Here is a 19,594-nt window from a genome sequence, read left to right on the forward strand (position 1 = left end):
AAAGCCGTGCTATCATTTTGTAGTGAAATTAATAAATCTTATTTTATTTTTAAAAGGATTTTTGTTGTATTCGACTTCATTAATTACCTATATCCTATATAGACCATCACAAAAGACAAAATATAGAATGACAGTAAGAAGATCCTCTCATATTCTATCGAATCCATATATCCTAGTAGTTAAATTTGAAATGTTTTTACCAAGTTCGTGCCAAAAAAAAAAAAAAGTTGTAAACAAAATTTCTCCGTTTTTCATCAGAATTGAGCAGAAAACGTAGCTTGAAAAATGTTTTGTTTATTTGGGAAATCCTACTGCTGATAGCTTTGCCATCAGTTATTATTTTTGTATCGCTTAGAAAAACATATTCAACCGGTTGAGATTGATCTCAAGAAAATGTACTCAAATTTAAAAAAAAATAACTTTTTGCATCAAACAATGATAAAATGATAAAATTAGCTATGAACTCAATTGGTTGTTGATTTTCGTTTATAAATTGAAAAACAAAAAGTGAAAATTTAGTTTGAATTTAGTCTGCTTTAATATAACATTACAAAAAATCAAGAAGAAGAAAACGTTAAAAAATTTATTTTTGTTTTTTGTAGGTACTGCTTGAAATAAACTCAAACAGATCTTTAGTCCAAATATACTGTTTTAAGGTATCTAAATTAAAGAATTTAAATGCCCTAAAAAAATATAATTTCCAGTGTTTATTTCCTGTAAAATATATCACAACAAAAACATTACTGTTAAAAAAAGAGCCAAGTTGAAATTATGCTGGCACAAAAAGTACTGAGATGTAAAAGTGTACCAAGTTCTAAAGTTTGGGTTCAAATTCGTATCAATAAAATTTTGATTGTTCTCTTGACAATTTTTCTTAATTATCGATTTTTAAAGTTATTTCAAAAATTGCCAAGTAAACAATAAAAATTTTATTGATACGAATTTGAACCCAAACTTTAGAACTTGGTACACTTTTACATCTCAGTACTTTTTGTGCCAGCATAATTTCAACATAGGAGAACTTGGCTCTTTTTTTAACAGTAATGTTTTTGTTGTGATTTCACTACTTTTTGCAAGGTATGGCTGTAGAATATAAAATCTCTATATTTGATGAAAATTCAGTGAAAATGGGTGGTTGCCACGCCCCCTGCCTGAAATTCTCAAACTTTAATTTTTTTCCTTTGTGTAAACTACCAGCTCCACCATTCTACCAAATTTCAAGATTCTACGACAATCAGAAGTGCTCTATAATATTTGATGAAAATTCAGCGGGAATGCCGGTTGCCACGCCCCCTGGCTGAAATTCTCAAGTTTTAAATTTTTTCCTTTGTATAAACTACCAGCTCTACTATTCTACCAAATTTCAAGATTGTACGATAATCAGAAGTGCTCTATAATATATGATGAAAATTCAGCGGAAATGGGCGGATGCCACGCCCCCTGAATTGAAAATCTCAAATTTTCGATTTTTTCCTTTGTATACACCACAAGTCCTATCACCGTGTAAAATTTCAAGTTTCTACGATATCGGGAAGTTCTCCATAATTTTGATGATCTGTCAGTGAGTCAGTTACGGTTTTTGCGATTTTTGAAGCCCTATATCTCAGAAACTACTCATCGTAGGAGGCTGAAATTTTGTGAGGAGTTTGGTTTTTACGAGCTCAACAAATGTAGTGAGTTTGAAATTTCTAGAATCTTTGGTGTGGAAGTTAGAGGGGGGTCGAAAATGGCCTGAGTTGTTTCCTGTAAATAAGGGTGTAGTGCCAAAGTTGCTAGAGAACTTGGCTGGGCACTACCGTGCCCCTTGATTTGTGTTGATTAAATCATCAACTAAAAATTTTGCGTATTAGAAGTTTGCCTCCGCGAAACGTATTAAAGGTCATAAAAAACTAACAAAATTAAAATTACAAAATCAAGGGGCACGGTAGTGCCCAGCCAAGTTCTCTAGCAACTTTGGCACTACACCCTTATTTACAGGAAACAACTCAGGCCATTTTCGACCCCCCTCTAACTTCCACACCAAAGACGCCAGAATACTCGCTACATTTGTTGAGCTGGCCGAACCCAAATTCCTCACAAAATTTCAGCTTCCTACGATGAGTAGTTTCTGAGATACAGAGGCGGCGCTAGACCAAAATGAGGCGTGTGCTAGAGTAAATTTTCGGGGCCCCTGAGAAAATGAATTTGGACTATTATTTTGAAAAAAAGTATCAAGTATCAAGTTCAAAATTCTAATAACAAGCTTAAGACAAAACGTTTCATTTCAATGTAAGCCCTGTTCCTTTGGGAGGTGGCAAAGTACTACTAGTAGTTTACTAGCGATTTCCAAGACAGTATATGATAGTACTAGATTAACCAAAATATCTACTATTAGAAGACTACCACTTCCAATGGAACAGGGCTGTAGATGAAAAACAAAATGCACGACTCGATCTCACGAACATAAACAAAAAATACCAAGACTGGAAAATTTCGTACGTCTTTCCCCCCAAAACCCTTTTGTGTACAGTGCTGTCAGTGAATATATGTGAAAGCCACCACGTTGGTAAATGACGTTAACACGCACACATTTATAGATTCACGACATTCACCACACATCCAACACGAACACAACGATAGGTTCACGACATTCACCACACCTCCCAGCTTGTAGGCAAACGTCAGTTGACCGCCGAGTTTCCAGTCTTGGTATTTTTTGTTTATGCTCACGAACTTTTTCTTAAGTTTCAGATTGCTTTAATTTTTAAAACTTTTTATATAAATAAGATTTTTTGTTAAATGTTCTAAAACGTAGGTACATATCAAAAAAAAAAAATAATTCGTTCTTCAAATCAAACAAAAAAACAGCATCTAGAATGAATTTCAGCAATTTGATTTCTTTTATTAGGGCGCGTTTTTAGAAAAAATCAAAATCGTTAGAAATCGCTATAAACATTTTTCGGAAAAAAACTATTTTAAGTAAAATTGATATGAAATTTTGCAGAAATTTTTAATCAACATTCCAAATTTCAGAAAAATTAAATGCGAAATTTTCTAAAATTTGACAATTCAAATAAAAATCAAACTTTCTTCATCAAAATAAAAACTAACTCTTGATTAAATTGTACTTTTCTAAAATTGGTACAGTATAATATAGCTATTTATTTTAATGTAGAAATTCTTGTTTTCGTCAGTTTCTTTTTTAGAATATAAAAATATCAATTGAATTACCAATTGGAAAAGGGGAATAAATCCATCTCATCTTATTGTTAGCAAAACGCAAATAACTGCACAACTTCTTTATTTGATGGTTCTAAGAATGCGGTTAGGCTAGTCTCACGTTAGTCTTAAAATTTGAAAATTTACACTTTTCAAACAACCTGTAATATAGCTGAGTGCCATTGCTATATTAAAATAAAAAAATTAAAATTTATCAGTAGGAAGAAGGAAATAAGGACATTTATCTATCCACATTTATCTATCCACATTTATCTATCGACATTTATCTGTCGACATTTATCTATCGACATTTATCTATCCACATTTATCTATCCACATTTATCTATCGACATTTATCTATCCACATTTATCTATCAACATTTATCTATCCACATTTATCTATCCACATATATCTATCCACATTTATCTATCGACATTTATCTGTCGACATTTATCTATCGACATTTATCTATCGACATTTATCTATCGACATTTATATATCCACATTTATCTATCGACATTTATCTATCCACATTTATCTATCCAAACATATCTATCCACATTTATCTATCCACATATATCTATCCACATTTATCTATCGACATTTATCTATCCACATTTATCTATCCACATTTATCTATCGACATTTATCTATCCACATTTATCTATCAACATTTATCTATCCACATTTATCTATCCACATTTATCTATCGACATTTATCTGTCGACATTTATCTATCGACATTTATCTATCGACATTTATCTATCGACATTTATCTATCCACATTTATCTATCCACATTTATCTATCCACATATATCTATCCACATTTAACTATCCACATATATCTATCCACATTTATCTATCGACATTTATCTGTCCACATATATCTATCGACATTTATCTATCGACATTTATCTATCCACATTTATCTATCGACATTTATCGATCCACATTTATCTATCCACATATATCTATCGACATTTATCTATCCACATATATCTATCCACATATATCTATCCACATATATCTATCCACATTTATCTATCGACATTTATCTGTCCACATATATCTATCGACATTTATCTATCGACATTTATCTATCGACATTTATCTATCCACATTTATCTATCGACATTTATCGATCCACATTTATCTATCCACATATATCTATCCACATTTATCTATCCACATATATCCATCCACATTTATCTATCGACATTTATCTGTCCACATTTATCTATCGACATTTAAAATAATCATAAAATGATCACAACACCTTAAACTAAGTACACACTACATAATCAAAAGAAATTTCATTTAAATATATTTCAACTTATATTTAGATGCATTTCAACAATTTTGATATTTAAATAAATGAAATTTCTTTTATTTGTGAACTCAATTTAAGGCTTTAATCATTTTATGTTTTTATAAAAGAAATACCGTTTTCATAATGTGTTGAAGGTACATATTGTGTGGGCTTTACAACGCAAAAAATCAGTTTTACTAATTTTTTGTCTATTTCTCATGATTTTTTTATTTGTGAATTAAGCATGTATTTTGTAAAAAAAATCGGAATTCTCGGGATTTGACGGGATTTTAAAATGCGAGATTTCAGAAAACGGGATTTAAAAAAGCGGTATTTTAGTAAACGGGATTTTGAAACTTTTTTTTCGGGATTTTCGAAAAACGGGATTTTAAAAAGCGGGATTCCGATACGCTCCCAGCGAAACCCAATATACCTATAGGTACGGTGACTATATTTCTAGGAGCGAAACCCGGGACAGATACAAAATTTTTTGGGTTGTTTTGAAAATACTGACTCTTTACAAAAATTAGACTTAATTTTTCCTAATTTTGATAGCAAGATTTCATAAACGATTTTATAGCATTATTTTCGTTGAAACCATTTAAGAAATTAATAAGTTATAACTGTTAATTTCTAAAAAAATATATTTTTTTATCGATCCACATTTATCTATCCAAATATATCTATAAACATTTATCTATCCACATATATCTATCCACATTTATCTATCGACATTTATCTATCCACATTTATCTATCCACATTTATCTATCCACATATATCTATCCACATTTATCTGTCGACATTTATCTATCGACATTTATCTATCGACATTTATCTATCGACATTTATCTATCCACATTTATCTATCCACATTTATCTATCCACATATATCTATCCACATTTAACTATCCACATATATCTATCCACATTTATCTATCGACATTTATCTGTCCACATATATCTATCGACATTTATCTATCGACATTTATCTATCCACATTTATCTATCGACATTTATCGATCCACATTTATCTATCCACATATATCTATCGACATTTATCTATCCACATATATCTATCCACATATATCTATCCACATTTATCTATCGACATTTATCTGTCCACATATATCTATCGACATTTATCTATCGACATTTATCTATCCACATTTATCTATCGACATTTATCGATCCACATTTATCTATCCACATATATCTATCCACATTTATCTATCCACATATATCTATCCACATTTATCTATCGACATTTATCTGTCCACATTTATCTATCGACATTTATCTATCCACATTTATCTATCCACATTTATCTATCCACATTTATCTATCCACATTTATCTGTCGACATTTATCTATCGACATTTATCTATCGACATTTATCTATCGACATTTATCTATCCACATTTATCTATCCACATTTATCTATCCACATATATCTATCCACATTTAACTATCCACATATATCTATCCACATTTATCTATCGACATTTATCTGTCCACATATATCTATCGACATTTATCTATCGACATTTATCTATCCACATTTATCTATCGACATTTATCGATCCACATTTATCTATCCACATATATCTATCGACATTTATCTATCCACATATATCTATCCACATATATCTATCCACATTTATCTATCGACATTTATCTATCCACACCCAAGTAACAATTTTACTTGCATAAGGTCCATTTTCTTCGATTCGGCAAGCTATAGTTTGTATACGTTTAGTTTAAGGCTTACTTACGAAAATCATCCATTTTGGAAAAAAAGGAGGTCTCCTTAAGGCTATCTGGAAGTGTTTAGAAGAAGCCTTGTAAATATAAGTTAAAGAAGACCTTTATAAGACCTGTTTGAACCGTTCTAAAGAAGCCTTCTATTTTCAAGTGACAGAAGGCTTTCATAAGACCTGTTCCAAGAGGTTCTTGTAGGTGTGTAATGTTTTTCACCAATAAGTATGCAAAGCTTTTATCCTACAGATATGCAATGTTTGTAACGCTCTAGAAAAAAACATTGTATTTTTATGTGAGGTTTCAATTAGCTCCCTTTTTTCCACTCATCTTTAATATTCGAGTATAGTCTTCTGGTAAGGTGCTGGCTTGGTAAGCAGAGGTACGTGGGATCGATTCCTGGCCGGGCCATGTGATGAAAATAAAAAAATGTGTTCTTTTTCAATTAAAATAATATTCTTATCATTTCAGAACAGAAAAAGCAGTGGAATTTCCAAAAAAGGAAAAGAAACAAAATAGAAAAAAATTAAAATAAATAAAATAATATGTAGAAAATACAAAACAGAAAAAATCAAAAGAAAATAAAAAAAAAGGAAATAAAATTCAATTAATTTTTTTTTATGCATTTTCTACAACACATACAACAACTTCTATAAGGCCTTATCATAACATCCTACGCAAGTAATCCGGTTTGTGCATTAGATAAACCCTCTACAGGAAGACCTCCGTAAGGCCATTTTAAGCTGTTTGTCACAAGCTATTAGCTAGTGGATTACCTGTGAAGGAAAGGCCTATGCAATTTCGGTAGAATGCGCCAAAATGATTTGCATAAGACCTGTCCTTCTTGTTATGAAAGCCAAAAAATAGCTTGCATTGACCCTTATGAAAGCTAAATTGTTACTTGGGCATTTATCTATCGACATTTATCGATCCACATTTATCTATCCACATATATCTATCCACATTTATCTATCCACATATATCTATCCACATTTATCTATCGACATTTATCTGTCCACATTTATCTATCGACATTTATCTATCCACATTTATCTATAAATGTCAATAGATAAATGTGGATAGATATATGTGGATAGATAAATGTGGACATTTATCGATAAATGTGGATAGATAAATGTCGATAGATAAATGTCGATAGATAAATGTCGATGGATAAATGTCGACATATAAATGTCGATAGATAAATGTCGACATATAAATGTCGATAGATAAATGTCGATAGATAAATGTCGATAGATAAATGTGGATAGATATATGTGGATAGATAAATGTCGATAGATAAATGTGGATAGATAAATGTCAATTGATAAATGTCGATAGATAAATGTCGATAGATAAATGTGGATAGATAAATGTCGATAGATAAATGTCGATGGATAAATGTCGACATATAAATGTCGATAGATAAATGTCGATAGATAAATGTCGATAGATAAATGTGGATAGATATATGTGGATAGATAAATGTCGATAGATAAATGTGGATAGATAAATGTCAATTGATAAATGTCGATAGATAAATGTCGATAGATAAATGTGGATAGATAAATGTCGATAGATAAATGTCGATAGATAAATGTGGATAGATAAATGTCGATAGATAAATGTCAATAGATAAATGTCGAAAGATAAATGTGGATAGATATATGTGGATAGATAAATGTGGATAGATAAATATGGATAGATAATGTCGACAGATAAATGTCGATAGATAAATGTCGACAGATAAATGTCGATAGATAAATGTGGATAGATATATGTGGACAGATAAATGTCGATAGATAAATGTTGATAGATAAATGTGGATAGATAAATGTCGATAGATAAATGTGGATAGATATATGTGGATAGATAAATGTGGATAGATAAATATGGATAGATAATGTCGACAGATAAATGTCGATAGATAAATGTCGACAGATAAATGTCGATAGATAAATGTGGATAGATATATGTGGACAGATAAATGTCGATAGATAAATGTTGATAGATAAATGTGGATAGATAAATGTCGATTGAAGATAAATGTCGATAGATAAATTTGGATAGATATATGTGGATAGATAAAAGTCGATAGATAAATGTGGATAGATCAATTTTCATAAAATATTATAGAGCACTTCTGATTATCGTAGAACCTTGAAATTTGGTAGAATGTTAGAGCTGGTTGTTTATTCAAATTAAAAAATTTTAAATTTGAGAATTTCAGCCAGGGGGCGTGGCAACTGCCTATTTCCGGTGAATTTTCATCAAATATTATAGAGCATTTCTAACTTTCGTATAACATTAAAATTTGGTAGAATGGTAGACCTGGGAGTTTATACAAAAGAAAAAATTTAAAATTTGACAATTTTAGACAAGGGTCGTGGTAACCGCCCATTTTCTCTGAGCAATACCTTGCAAAAAGAAGTGAAATCACAACAAAAACATTACTGTTAAAAAAAGAGCCAAGTTCTCCTATGTTGAAGTTATGCTAGCACAAAAAGTACTGAAATGTAAAAGTGTACCAAGTTCTAAAGCTTGGCTTTAAATTTGTATACATAAAATGTTGATTTTTTACTTGGCAATTTTTCAAATAGCTTTAAAAATCGGTAATTTAAAGAAAAATTGTCAAGAGAACAATCAACATTTTATTTATACAAATTTAAAGCCAAGCTTTAGAACTTGGTACACTTTTACATTTCAGTACTTTTTGTGCTAGCATAACTTCAACATAGGAGAACTTGGCTCTTTTTTTAACAGTAATGCTTTTGTTGTGATAATATTTACACAAATAAAGTAAGAATAAATAATTTTTAAGTGTATTTATATGTTTTTTAGTAAGATATGTTGTTTTGACCAAACTATTTTTCGTTCAAGAATAAGATTATGTATTTCGAGTTGTGTCCTATATTTTTTTTAAAGAATTTTAATTTTTCGAACGAAGGAACTTAGTTGTGCTGTTTTGACCAAACAATTATTTAAAAGTATAAACATTTTTGATTGGTCAAAACAGCACAAGTTGGTGTTATGCCATTATGATCAAATATAATTTTAGAAAAAAGGAGTTAAGTGTGGTTAGGGCCATTGAATATCTTTGGAACTAGTTTACTTAGAGTTATGCAGTTAAGACCAAACGAGAATAGATTTTCGAAAAAAATGAACTTATGCTGTTAATACCAAACTCCATAGATTTCTATTAGAAAATAGTTTTTTTTTTTTTTTTCTTTCTTTTGTATAGAGACAAGATTTACATCAAAATGTAATTTTAGGAATATTGAGGACTTATTGCTTCTTTTAATTGGTGATTCAATTTTGCTTTTGAGTTGAAGAAGAAGAGACCGGAAAAAACCAAGGGGCTCCCCCTGCTAAATACAGGAAGATATATAAAAAATTGGAATTGTTTTTGTTGATGTTTGCTTTTCTCTGTTAGATACTTATCAATCATTTAATTTTTTTTTTACGAAATAACTGATAAATTATTCGCATGTTTGTTTGAAACGGGTTTTTAAAGTTTGGTGGATTGTAAATCCGTCCGTATTTTGAAACATCAATGAATCCGCAAAATGTGTTCGAATACGGAATTTCGAACAGCGAAAATTCGAAAATTCCACTGAAGAAAATGGTCCTTTTTAATCATTAAATTGGCGGCGGAAAACAGAAATGTTCTTAAGTCCTAAGTAACAAAGTGTTCAAATTTCTAGAAAGTGTAAAAAATCAGTTTATATAAATTGCGATCGTAAGCGAGCAAAGAATTTTTTTTAAGGGAAGTAAAGTTTACCCATTCTTAACCTTTACAAAAACTTATTTCATACAATTTTAAATACCTATACAAAATTGAAAAATAGAAAAAAGAAAAAAAAAAACAGTTTTTATCACTGAGATTTTGTATTTTAAATTTAATTGGGAATTTTAAAAGCAAAATTTTATATAATCCAAGTTGCTGGGCAAACTAATTATCTGCTTCAGTTGAGAAAAAAAACAAAAACAAACAATAATCTTAAATTGTTTAATTTATTTTTTCTTTCCTTTTTTTGCAAAAAGTGGCCAATGTATGCTTCGACTCATCTCGATGGAATTATGGAAATCGAGTGGAAACAAGCCAATTTCAATTATTTGATTGTTTTGAATAAAGAGAAGAGACATGGTTTTTCGGATTTTATTATATCTGAGACATTTTCATTTAGCGACCGCGGGGCCCCTCTAAGAGCGGGGCCGTGTGCGGGGGCACACTCCGCACACCCCTTCCGCCGCCTCTGCTGAGATATACCTAGGACTTCAAAAATCGCGAAAACCGTAACTGACTCACTGACTCACTGACAGATCATCAAAATTATGGAGAACTTCCCGCTATCGTAGAAACTTGAAATTTTACATGGTGATAGGACTTGAGGTGTATACAAAGGAAAAAATCGAAAATTTGAGATTTTCAATTCAGGGGGCGTGGTAACCGCCCATTTTCGCTGAATTTTCATCAATTATTATAGATTACTTCTGACTATCGTAGAATCTTGAAATTTGGTAGAATGGTTGAGCTGGTGGTTTATATAAAGGAAACAATTTTATATTTGAGAACTTTAGCCAGGGGGCGTGGTAGCCGCCCAATTTCACTAAATTTTATCAAATTTCTTACAGCACTTCTGATTATCGTAGAATCTTGAAACTTGGTAGAATGGTAAAGCTAGTAAGTTATAACAAATAAAAATTTAAAATTTGAGAATTTTGGATAGGGGGCGTGGCAACCGCCCATTTCTGCTGAATTTTCATCAAATATTATAGAGCATTTCTAACTGTCGTAGAACCTTAAAATTTGGTAGAATGGTAGACCTGGTAGTTTAAACAAAAAAAAAATTTTAAATTTGAGAATTTTAGAATTTTAAATTAAATTCTAAAATTAAAATTCTGGTTTTCAAATTTCTGCTTTTTTAACGAAAATTTTGTTTTTCATAATTCTGCTTTTCTTCTATTTTATCTTTCAAAATTCTGCTTTTCGAAATTTTGCCAGCATATCATAAAAATAACAATAAGGTTTTATGTTTAACTCTCCCAAATATTTTCTAAAATGCATAGAATGTATATATAAATATTCCTTTTCTTATTGAATTTTTTGAATGAATACATATTCATATGTATATATGATAAATTAATGAAGTTTTAATTATTTTTCGAAAATATTTAATAATAAAAACCTTTTCTTTATATTTTCAAAATTATTGATTATATCTAAGAAAAAAAAAATTAATATTCATAAAAAAAGGCAAAGTAAGGAAGTAATTGAGTAAGCAGTACATTTTGAGAGGAGATGATTTTACAGATTTTGAAAAATGTTAAAAAACGAGGGCTTTAAAACATTTACCAGATCCTTTTTTTTAATTTTTAGAGAATTTTGAAAGTGAATTTTGAACCTGTGCAGAATTTTGATCCCAACCCACTTATTTTTTTTTAATAACTCAGTGAACAGATATCAATGTTTTTTCTGTAATAAACTGTAATAAAAATGATCCTGAACTTTGCAGACAATTTGTCTGCTGAGGTTTGGACAGCCAGCAAAGTCGCAAAACTGGTCTGATTTTGAAAAATTAAACGGCATTCGCTTCGTTAAATAAAAATCTAGGGGCGATATTTTTTAGTTTTTTTTTATTTGTCTTAACAAACAAGTTATGGCCAAAAAACGAAAAAAACACCAAAAAATTAATTTAAAATTTTTTGGACTTTCGTCACCACTGTAATAATTTACCCATTTTCATAAAATAAACGCCATTCGCTTCGTTAAATAAAAATCTAGGGGTGATATTTTTTAGTTTTTTTTTATTTGTCTTAACAAAAAAGTTATGGCCAAAAAACGAAAAAAACACCAAAAAATTAATTTAAAATTTTTTGGACTTTCGTCACCACTGTAATAATGGACCCATTTTCATAAAATAAACGCCATTCGCTTCGTTAAATAAAAATCTAGGGGCGATATTTTTTAGTTTTTTTTTTATTTGTCTTAACAAACAAGTTATGGCCAAAAAACGAAAAAAACACAAAAAAATTAATTTAAAATTTTTTGGACTTTCGTCACCACTGTAATAATGGACCCATTTTCATAAAATAGACGCCATTCGCTTCGTTAAATAAAAATCTAGGGGCGATATTTTTTAGTTTTTTTTTATTTGTCTTAACAAAAAAGTTATGGCCAAAAAACGAAAAAAACACCAAAAAATTAATTTAAAATTTTTTGGACTTTCGTCACCACTGTAATAATGAACCCATTTTCATAAAATAAACGCCATTCGCTTCGTTAAATAAAAATCTAGGGGCGATATTTTTTAGTTTTTTTTTATTTGTCTTAACAAAAAAGTTATGGCCAAAAAACGAAAAAAACACCAAAAAATTAATACAAAAACAAAATTATTTATGGAACAGCCCTTTTTGTGTACAAAATCTTAATGTTTGAGATATTTTCCACAACTAAAAACAAAATTACTTACTGCTGTATTTACTAATAGTCGTATTAACTCTTAAAATGACACATAAATGTGACTACCTTTTAACCCTTTGTTTATATTTCTAACCCTGATATATTTGTGTAACGTTCCATAATTTTCTTAATATACTTCCTTTGACCTACATAATATGAAGTAGTATTTATATACAATATACATATATTTAAACTTCTTTAACCATTAATTATAATCCTTAACAAAATCCTTTAGAAAAAATGATAACTACGTACCCAACAGTATTAATTACAAGAATTTGATATATCCTTGAGAAAAAAAAAAAAAAACAAAAATCCTTATTCTGCGAAAAATCTTTCTTGTTCGTGTAGGTACCTTCTCTAATTACCAACAAAAAAAGACCTATGTATCACAAAAAACCTCAGAGTTATTAAAAATTGAAAAATTAATACAATATCACAATTAAAAAACCCTCTTTTCACTCCCTATCGTTAATATTAGTTGGTGTTTTTTTTTTTCCTTTTATGTAATCCTTTTTATTCTCTCCCTGGCCAGTTTACGAGTAGTGTAATAAATTACTTTACAAAATTTACTGTTCAACTTCATCACCATCGCTCCCTTGAGTGTTGCAACACTCTAAATTGTTGTCACGGAAGCGTGAAAGCAGCACTTTGCGTGATTTGAAATTCAAACCAACCGTACGTAACGTGGAGCGCGTAAGTTATAGTCTTTACTCAGCGCAGCGACTCGCTACTTTATTGCACTTCCCTATTCATTTACGTTGATGTATACCGAACGTCATTATACACAAGCGGCGCTAAAATTACCTAAACACTTTCTTCTTCTATTTTGCACAAAAAGTAATTAAAATTAACGATCCGTTCAGCTGCTTTTCCCTTTTTTTTTGATTTTTTTTTCTCCTGATACAATCAAGGTGCATAGCTTGAACTTGCTGTGAAGACTTGTAAAGCAGGGTGAGAGTCCTTATTTTCTTTTTTTTCTTTTATTTTGCATTCTTAAAGTAAAGTGCATGTTTCTATACTTTTTATATAGAAGAGAAAAAAAATGGCCACTTAACCAACAGTTAATAGTAAATAAAATTGATTTTGTAACCACGGCATGGTGCTGCCCTCTGGTTTATACCTTTAGAAACCGCTAGACCATCGTTCTTTAGTTATTTCCCAGCGCTAAGTGCACCACACTTACCACCGAAGCGCAACCAGTTAAACTCTAACCCAACAACGAGGGACCTTATCCATTTAAATTACGTGGCAGTGGCAATCACGTCCTTACCAATTATTATGACTTTAAGCTGGTTTTGTTGTGTGTGGCGGAATGTAGGGGGTAACTCTCTCGGAAGCAGTTCAGCCAAGAGGACTCTCATCGAATTCGATTTAATTTCCGTTAACCATCATAAAAGGAGTTGACTTTATGGTAAACCAACATTTTGACCAGATGCTTCTGAAGGATGACAGAAAAAGGGCAGAAGCAAGGAGGGGACTTAAAAGTCAACCAGAATCTCAGTTAACTCATGCACAACCCTTATATGGTTGCCCTCCATCGTTGATCCTTTTGATGGGGTTTTTTTTATTTATTTTTGCTTGGTGTAAGCAAATTTTATTGAATTTACCGAAGGATATACGATGAGGACATTGGGGACTCAGAATAGGATGTGGAATGAAAAAATCTCACAATAAATATTCACAGAAAGTTTATGACAGGTGTTGGGTTGGCTAAGCTATTGGCTTTTGCAGTGAGAAAATGAAAAGTATGACAAATTGGCAGAGAATCGTTTTATATTATTTAAAAGTTTGTTTTGTGCTAGAAACCACCATGTGTTTTGGAAAAAAAAAAGAAAATGAAATTTGTTATGATATTTAAGTAAGTTCAAAATTAATGTGAAAAATAAAAGAGAGCTTCTATGAAAATATTTAACGTACTAAAATTTTTTTTTCGATCTAGAGGTGTACGTTTATTAATAAAAATGAGGTACGTTTTTTCTGTGACCCTTATTTGACATAACTATGATTAAATTTCTTGAAAAAAGCACTTTTAATAAAAATTTCTGACCATTTTTTAAAAATTCTTTTCTCGGTATGACAACGACATGCTCTGTTTATGACAGGCGAACAAACTAATTCCCACTTGTCGAATTTTTTTACAACTGCCACCGTATTTGCCGATGAGACTATTTGTTCATTGTCCTTTGTTTCCACTAGACATAATTTTTTTTATACATCATTTTTATTATACGAGTTGAGGAATGAAGATGTCGAAAAAAAATTGTTCTAGTTTTGATTCCTGTGTGGATAACGAACTTCGGCTCCGCGAAATTAGGCTCCTAAGGTCACAACGAAATGAAAAAATGCTCAAAATAAGGCCCCAACTTTTGTTGACCTTTTTTTGGAAAAATCAATTTCTGTTTTTATAACGAACTTTAGATAGTGAAATATTAACCCAAACCAACAGGAACATCTTTACTTTTAAAATTGTTCCTCACGTATGTTTCAAACAGTTGTTGCGATTTTTTTTGCAAATTTATTTTTGTTTCAATGTAAAGATCGTGCAGTAATACATAAGGGAGTTCACAATAAGAGAGGTACTTTGCCAATTCTGGGTCCCTGAAAAGCGGAATTTAGCAAAAGTTTTAAATTATAAAAAATGAAATAAGGTTCGAAATTGTTTTGAAAAGAAAATGTGAGACCAAAAATTAGTATTAGGGCCCTATATCATTATTTCATAATAAAATTATGCCCCAAGAACAAAATTAAATAAGACCCCAAAATTAAAAAAAAAAACCCAAATTTTGAGAAATTTCGTTGTCGTTGTTTTGTGTGTATTTTGTTGGGGCCTTTTTTAATTTTTTTTCGTATAGGGGCCTTATTTCCTGGGCCTAATTTTGTGTATCCAGGAGCTTCTGATTTGGACGTCAAAAGTCTTAAAAAGTTTAAGTTATTTTGATCAGATTGTCTGGATATCGAAATTGGTAGATATTTTTGATTAGTTGTTATTGAAATCAAAATAAAATGCACTACTGGGTCGCACGAACTTGCTCTTAGAGTTCAAGTTGCTTAAGTTTTTTAAGACTTTTTAAAAAAGACTAAAAAAAGAAAAAAAAAAAACAAATAAAAAAAAAAATTCATTTTTCCAAAAAATAAAACAATATCTGAAATCAAATCGCCCCACAAAACAAGTACGCAGTTTTATTTGATATATTAAGGTGCATTTTTAGAAAAAAAAATTTCAAAATCGTTAGAGCCGTTTTTTAAAAAACAAATTTTTTATAAATAATTTTTTGAAAAAAAAAAAATTTAAAATAAAATTGGTATGTCATTTTGTAGAAATCACTAGTCAACATCTAAAAACAGAATTTCAAAAAAATTCAATGTCCCGTTTTTGAAAATTTGATTTTTCAAAAAAAAGTTTTCAAATTTTTTTTTTAAATCCAAAAATTATTTTTTTCAAAATTTTATTTTTGACTTATATTTAAAGTATATAAATGCAATACAATAAGTAGTTTTGCAGAAAATCCGATTTAAAAAAGCGGTCCTATGGCAGGTACCGTTAATAATGATTTTCAAAAAAAAATTTCTTCAAAAGATAGACCTTGTTTAAAAACTAACATTTGATTTTTTTTTAACAAAATCGTTGGAGCCGTTTTCGTGAAATTAAGCTTTTTTGGCATTTTCTATCATCGCATCGTAATGTCATGGAAAAATGTTATCTCAACTTTTTTTTTTGTACGAATGCATAACTTGATATATAGTACCTACCTATATTCTATATCGCAAGTAAAAATTTTGTTGATGGTTTTTTAAGATATATATTCATAGTAAAATGAAATCAAGTTCATTTTAAATTTAACAGAACTTAAGCGGATTCCACTTATTTTGAGGGGAAATCATATTGTTTTAAGAAGGTAGGATTTAAGGTTGGCATCATTTGATTTTAAGGTTACCTTTTTACTTGCGGTATACCTAGGTTCTATAGGGAAAATTTATAATTCGTAAAAAATTGAACTCGAGATAACAATTTTACATGACATCGCGATGATGGAGAATGCCAAAAAGTGGGTCTGGCTTCTACCTACCTCGATTTTCTTCCCTAGAGGGGAAATTTAATTTGTTTTTATGACCAAAACTAACGGTACCTGCCATACCTATAACGGAAATAGAAAAGTTATTTTTTTTTTCATAAACGGCATTAACGATTTTGGTTTAAATTTTTGTGTGTAGTATTACACATAAATTTTTCCTAATTTTCAATTAAATTAATTTATTAAATTAATAGGTTTTTTTTTCATTTTGGTACCAATTGCTTCCCAATTACTCTAGATAGTATAAAAACTATTACCATTCTGAAATGCCCTTTTGAGGATCATATTTTTAAAAAAATTGGCTACCCGAGTTCCTATAGATTTTTTGTATACCACAGGTATTTAAAAATGTTCATAAAATATTTTTTTTTTTAATTTTGCATTGAAAAAAGTATACATTTTTTTTTAAGAAAAGGTGCAACAGTTAACAGTTAAAAACTTTAAACTAAATTAGAAAATTATACAAATAAGAAAATTATAAAATTCATTCATTCGTCGTTGTGGTTAAAGAAAAAGTAAGATGATTAAATTTAAACTAAAATGAACGAAAAAAGCTAATATTTTCTAAACTGTCTGCGATTGAATTTTTTTTATTTTGCTTAAGAACATTCATATGTGCATGTGCATCTATCAGCCATTTGAGGCTTATCCATTCTCTACCGGACACTCTGCATTAACTACACATCGAAATTGTATCTAAACAATATTTCCTTATAAATACTGCTGTTTTAAAAATTTATAATTTGTATGTTGAAACAATTTTGTTATGTTTTTATTTTATATTGTTTCTTGTTGTTTCTTGTATCTCTAGAATGGAAACCTTCAAGTTTTGCTATTCATTGATTAAGCCAAAAAAAGTATGAAATCAAAAATTTTAAGCTGAGTGGTTGGTTAGGTTATACTCATGGCTTGTAGCCTTGGTGGGCTATTTATTATTTAAATATGTTGGCAATCAACTGAACAAAAAATGTATACTTCACTTCCAATCTGATGTCCTTTAAAGTCCTTTTATTTGGCAAAAATAACGTCCATAATGACATAAATCCTAAATCAGCAGACAAATATAAACAAATTTGTGCCAATTTTTATATATCTTGCATTTACAATTTTCTAAATGTCAGATCTTTACTTTGAACACAGTTTTTCACTTTAAACAAAAAATTTTAAACCATTTTGTCATATTCAAAATAGACTACATCCTTTTCTACTTAAGAGCATTCAACTGAAAAAAAAGCAATACGATAGACAGACTTTTCAAAATTTGGCTTCAATCCCAAATCAATTCTAAGAACTCGATTGTTTTTCAAAAGAAAGAAAAAACTGTGACTTTTTATAGAAGAAGATCCATTTTCATGATTAAAGTTATTTTCTTATTAATTACAATTTTTCTATCAAAAAGAATGATATTTTGATGAGTGCTATTCCTTGTCTCTTCAAAACGTATACCTGTCTTGTTGCATTTTTATACCAACCCCCATTCCATTTAATACAAAACACAGAGCCAAGAGAAAAAGGATACAACTTCTTTTGTTTGTGCAATTTTCTTAGAAGGTTTTTTCTTCTTTGTTTAGTTTTTATTTTACTTAACCCTGCAATCGAGACTAAAGGATTAACAACTCAAGAAGATAAATTTAAACTTCTTTTCTGGTTAGACGCTTCAAAAAAAGAAAACAAAAAAAAAAAACAAACAAACGAATGTCTGCTTATTGTTACACTTGGCTCAGAAGTGGGATAAAAAAAAAACAATTTTCAAACTAAAAATACTTCTCGTACACCAACAACGTACCGCCTTTTTGTTGCATTCATTTTCTTATCGTTCATGTTTCCATCACTCAATCAAAAAGGTGAAGTTAAATGTTTTTCAACCGAAGCAGTACCAAGGACTAAAAGCATCCAATATAGCAAGTTGTATGGGGATATGTGAATACGATGAGGAGTTTTGGAGAGAAAGTTGTATTTGACTTGAGCTCGAGAGAAGACAAGTGAAAAAGTTAACTCACCTTGTTATCCTGTTGTCCTATAGTGAATTTCAATTCCGATTCAATGCCATTCAAGATGATTGAAATATTTTGTTCAGCTTCTTCAGAGTCTGCAAAATGCAAAAAAAAAAAAAAATAGGTTGATTTTTTGTTCTCTTTGTTGAAAAAATTAATTGTATAGAAAGTATCTTATACAACAAGGTCGTAGGACGATAAAAAAAAATATATAAACTGACAATAAACCCTTTACTAACTTAAGTAGGTTTGTCTAATTAACCTAGGAAGGTCATTTTCTTTTCTTATTCTTTTTTGATTTTTATTTTGTTCTTGGCCGTCAAGTACTAGTAGAAGAGCTGAAGGTAGTGTCCTTGACATTATGGAACAATATCATTTAAGTGTGTGTTGATTTTCTCCAAGGAAATATAGCAAATTGTCTGCGTAGCTTAATCGTTTTATTGAGATGTATACAAGACACTACATTAATGTTTGGTACTCTTGTTTGTTACTCTTTTGTTTCTTTAAGTTCATATATCTTGGTTATAGGGACAAAAAGTATGTTGTGGTTTTCATGGATTTTATGTCAAGTTATTAAAGACTTGAGCCTTCATGAAGAAGAAGGGCCTTCATAAAGTAAGAAGGCTTCAAAGGGAGATGCGATTTCATGAAGCAAAAGTGTCTTCATGAAGAAAGAAGGCTTCCAAGGGAGATGCGACTTCATTAAGCAAAAGTGTCTTCATGAAGAAAGAAGGCTTCCAAGGGAGATGCGACTTCATTAAGCAAAAGTGTCTTCATGAAGAAAGAAGGCTTCAA

The 19,594-nt window shown here is 30.1% G+C and overlaps 1 protein-coding gene across 2 annotated transcripts in view; it reads right to left on the bottom strand.

Annotated features, from left to right (window-relative positions):
- LOC129906631 (GTP-binding protein RAD) overlaps positions 1-19,594 on the bottom strand; it is a 191,974-nt gene that overhangs the window by 39,522 nt on the left and 132,858 nt on the right. For both annotated transcript variants that reach the window (XM_055982453.1, XM_055982454.1), the window contains exon 6: positions 18,806-18,894. In XM_055982453.1, coding sequence (XP_055838428.1) covers positions 18,806-18,894 — 89 coding nt within the window. The remainder of the gene's footprint in view (positions 1-18,805; positions 18,895-19,594) is intronic.

Source organism: Episyrphus balteatus, chromosome 1, assembly GCF_945859705.1.
Source record: "Episyrphus balteatus chromosome 1, idEpiBalt1.1, whole genome shotgun sequence".
NCBI lineage: Eukaryota > Metazoa > Arthropoda > Insecta > Diptera > Syrphidae > Episyrphus > Episyrphus balteatus.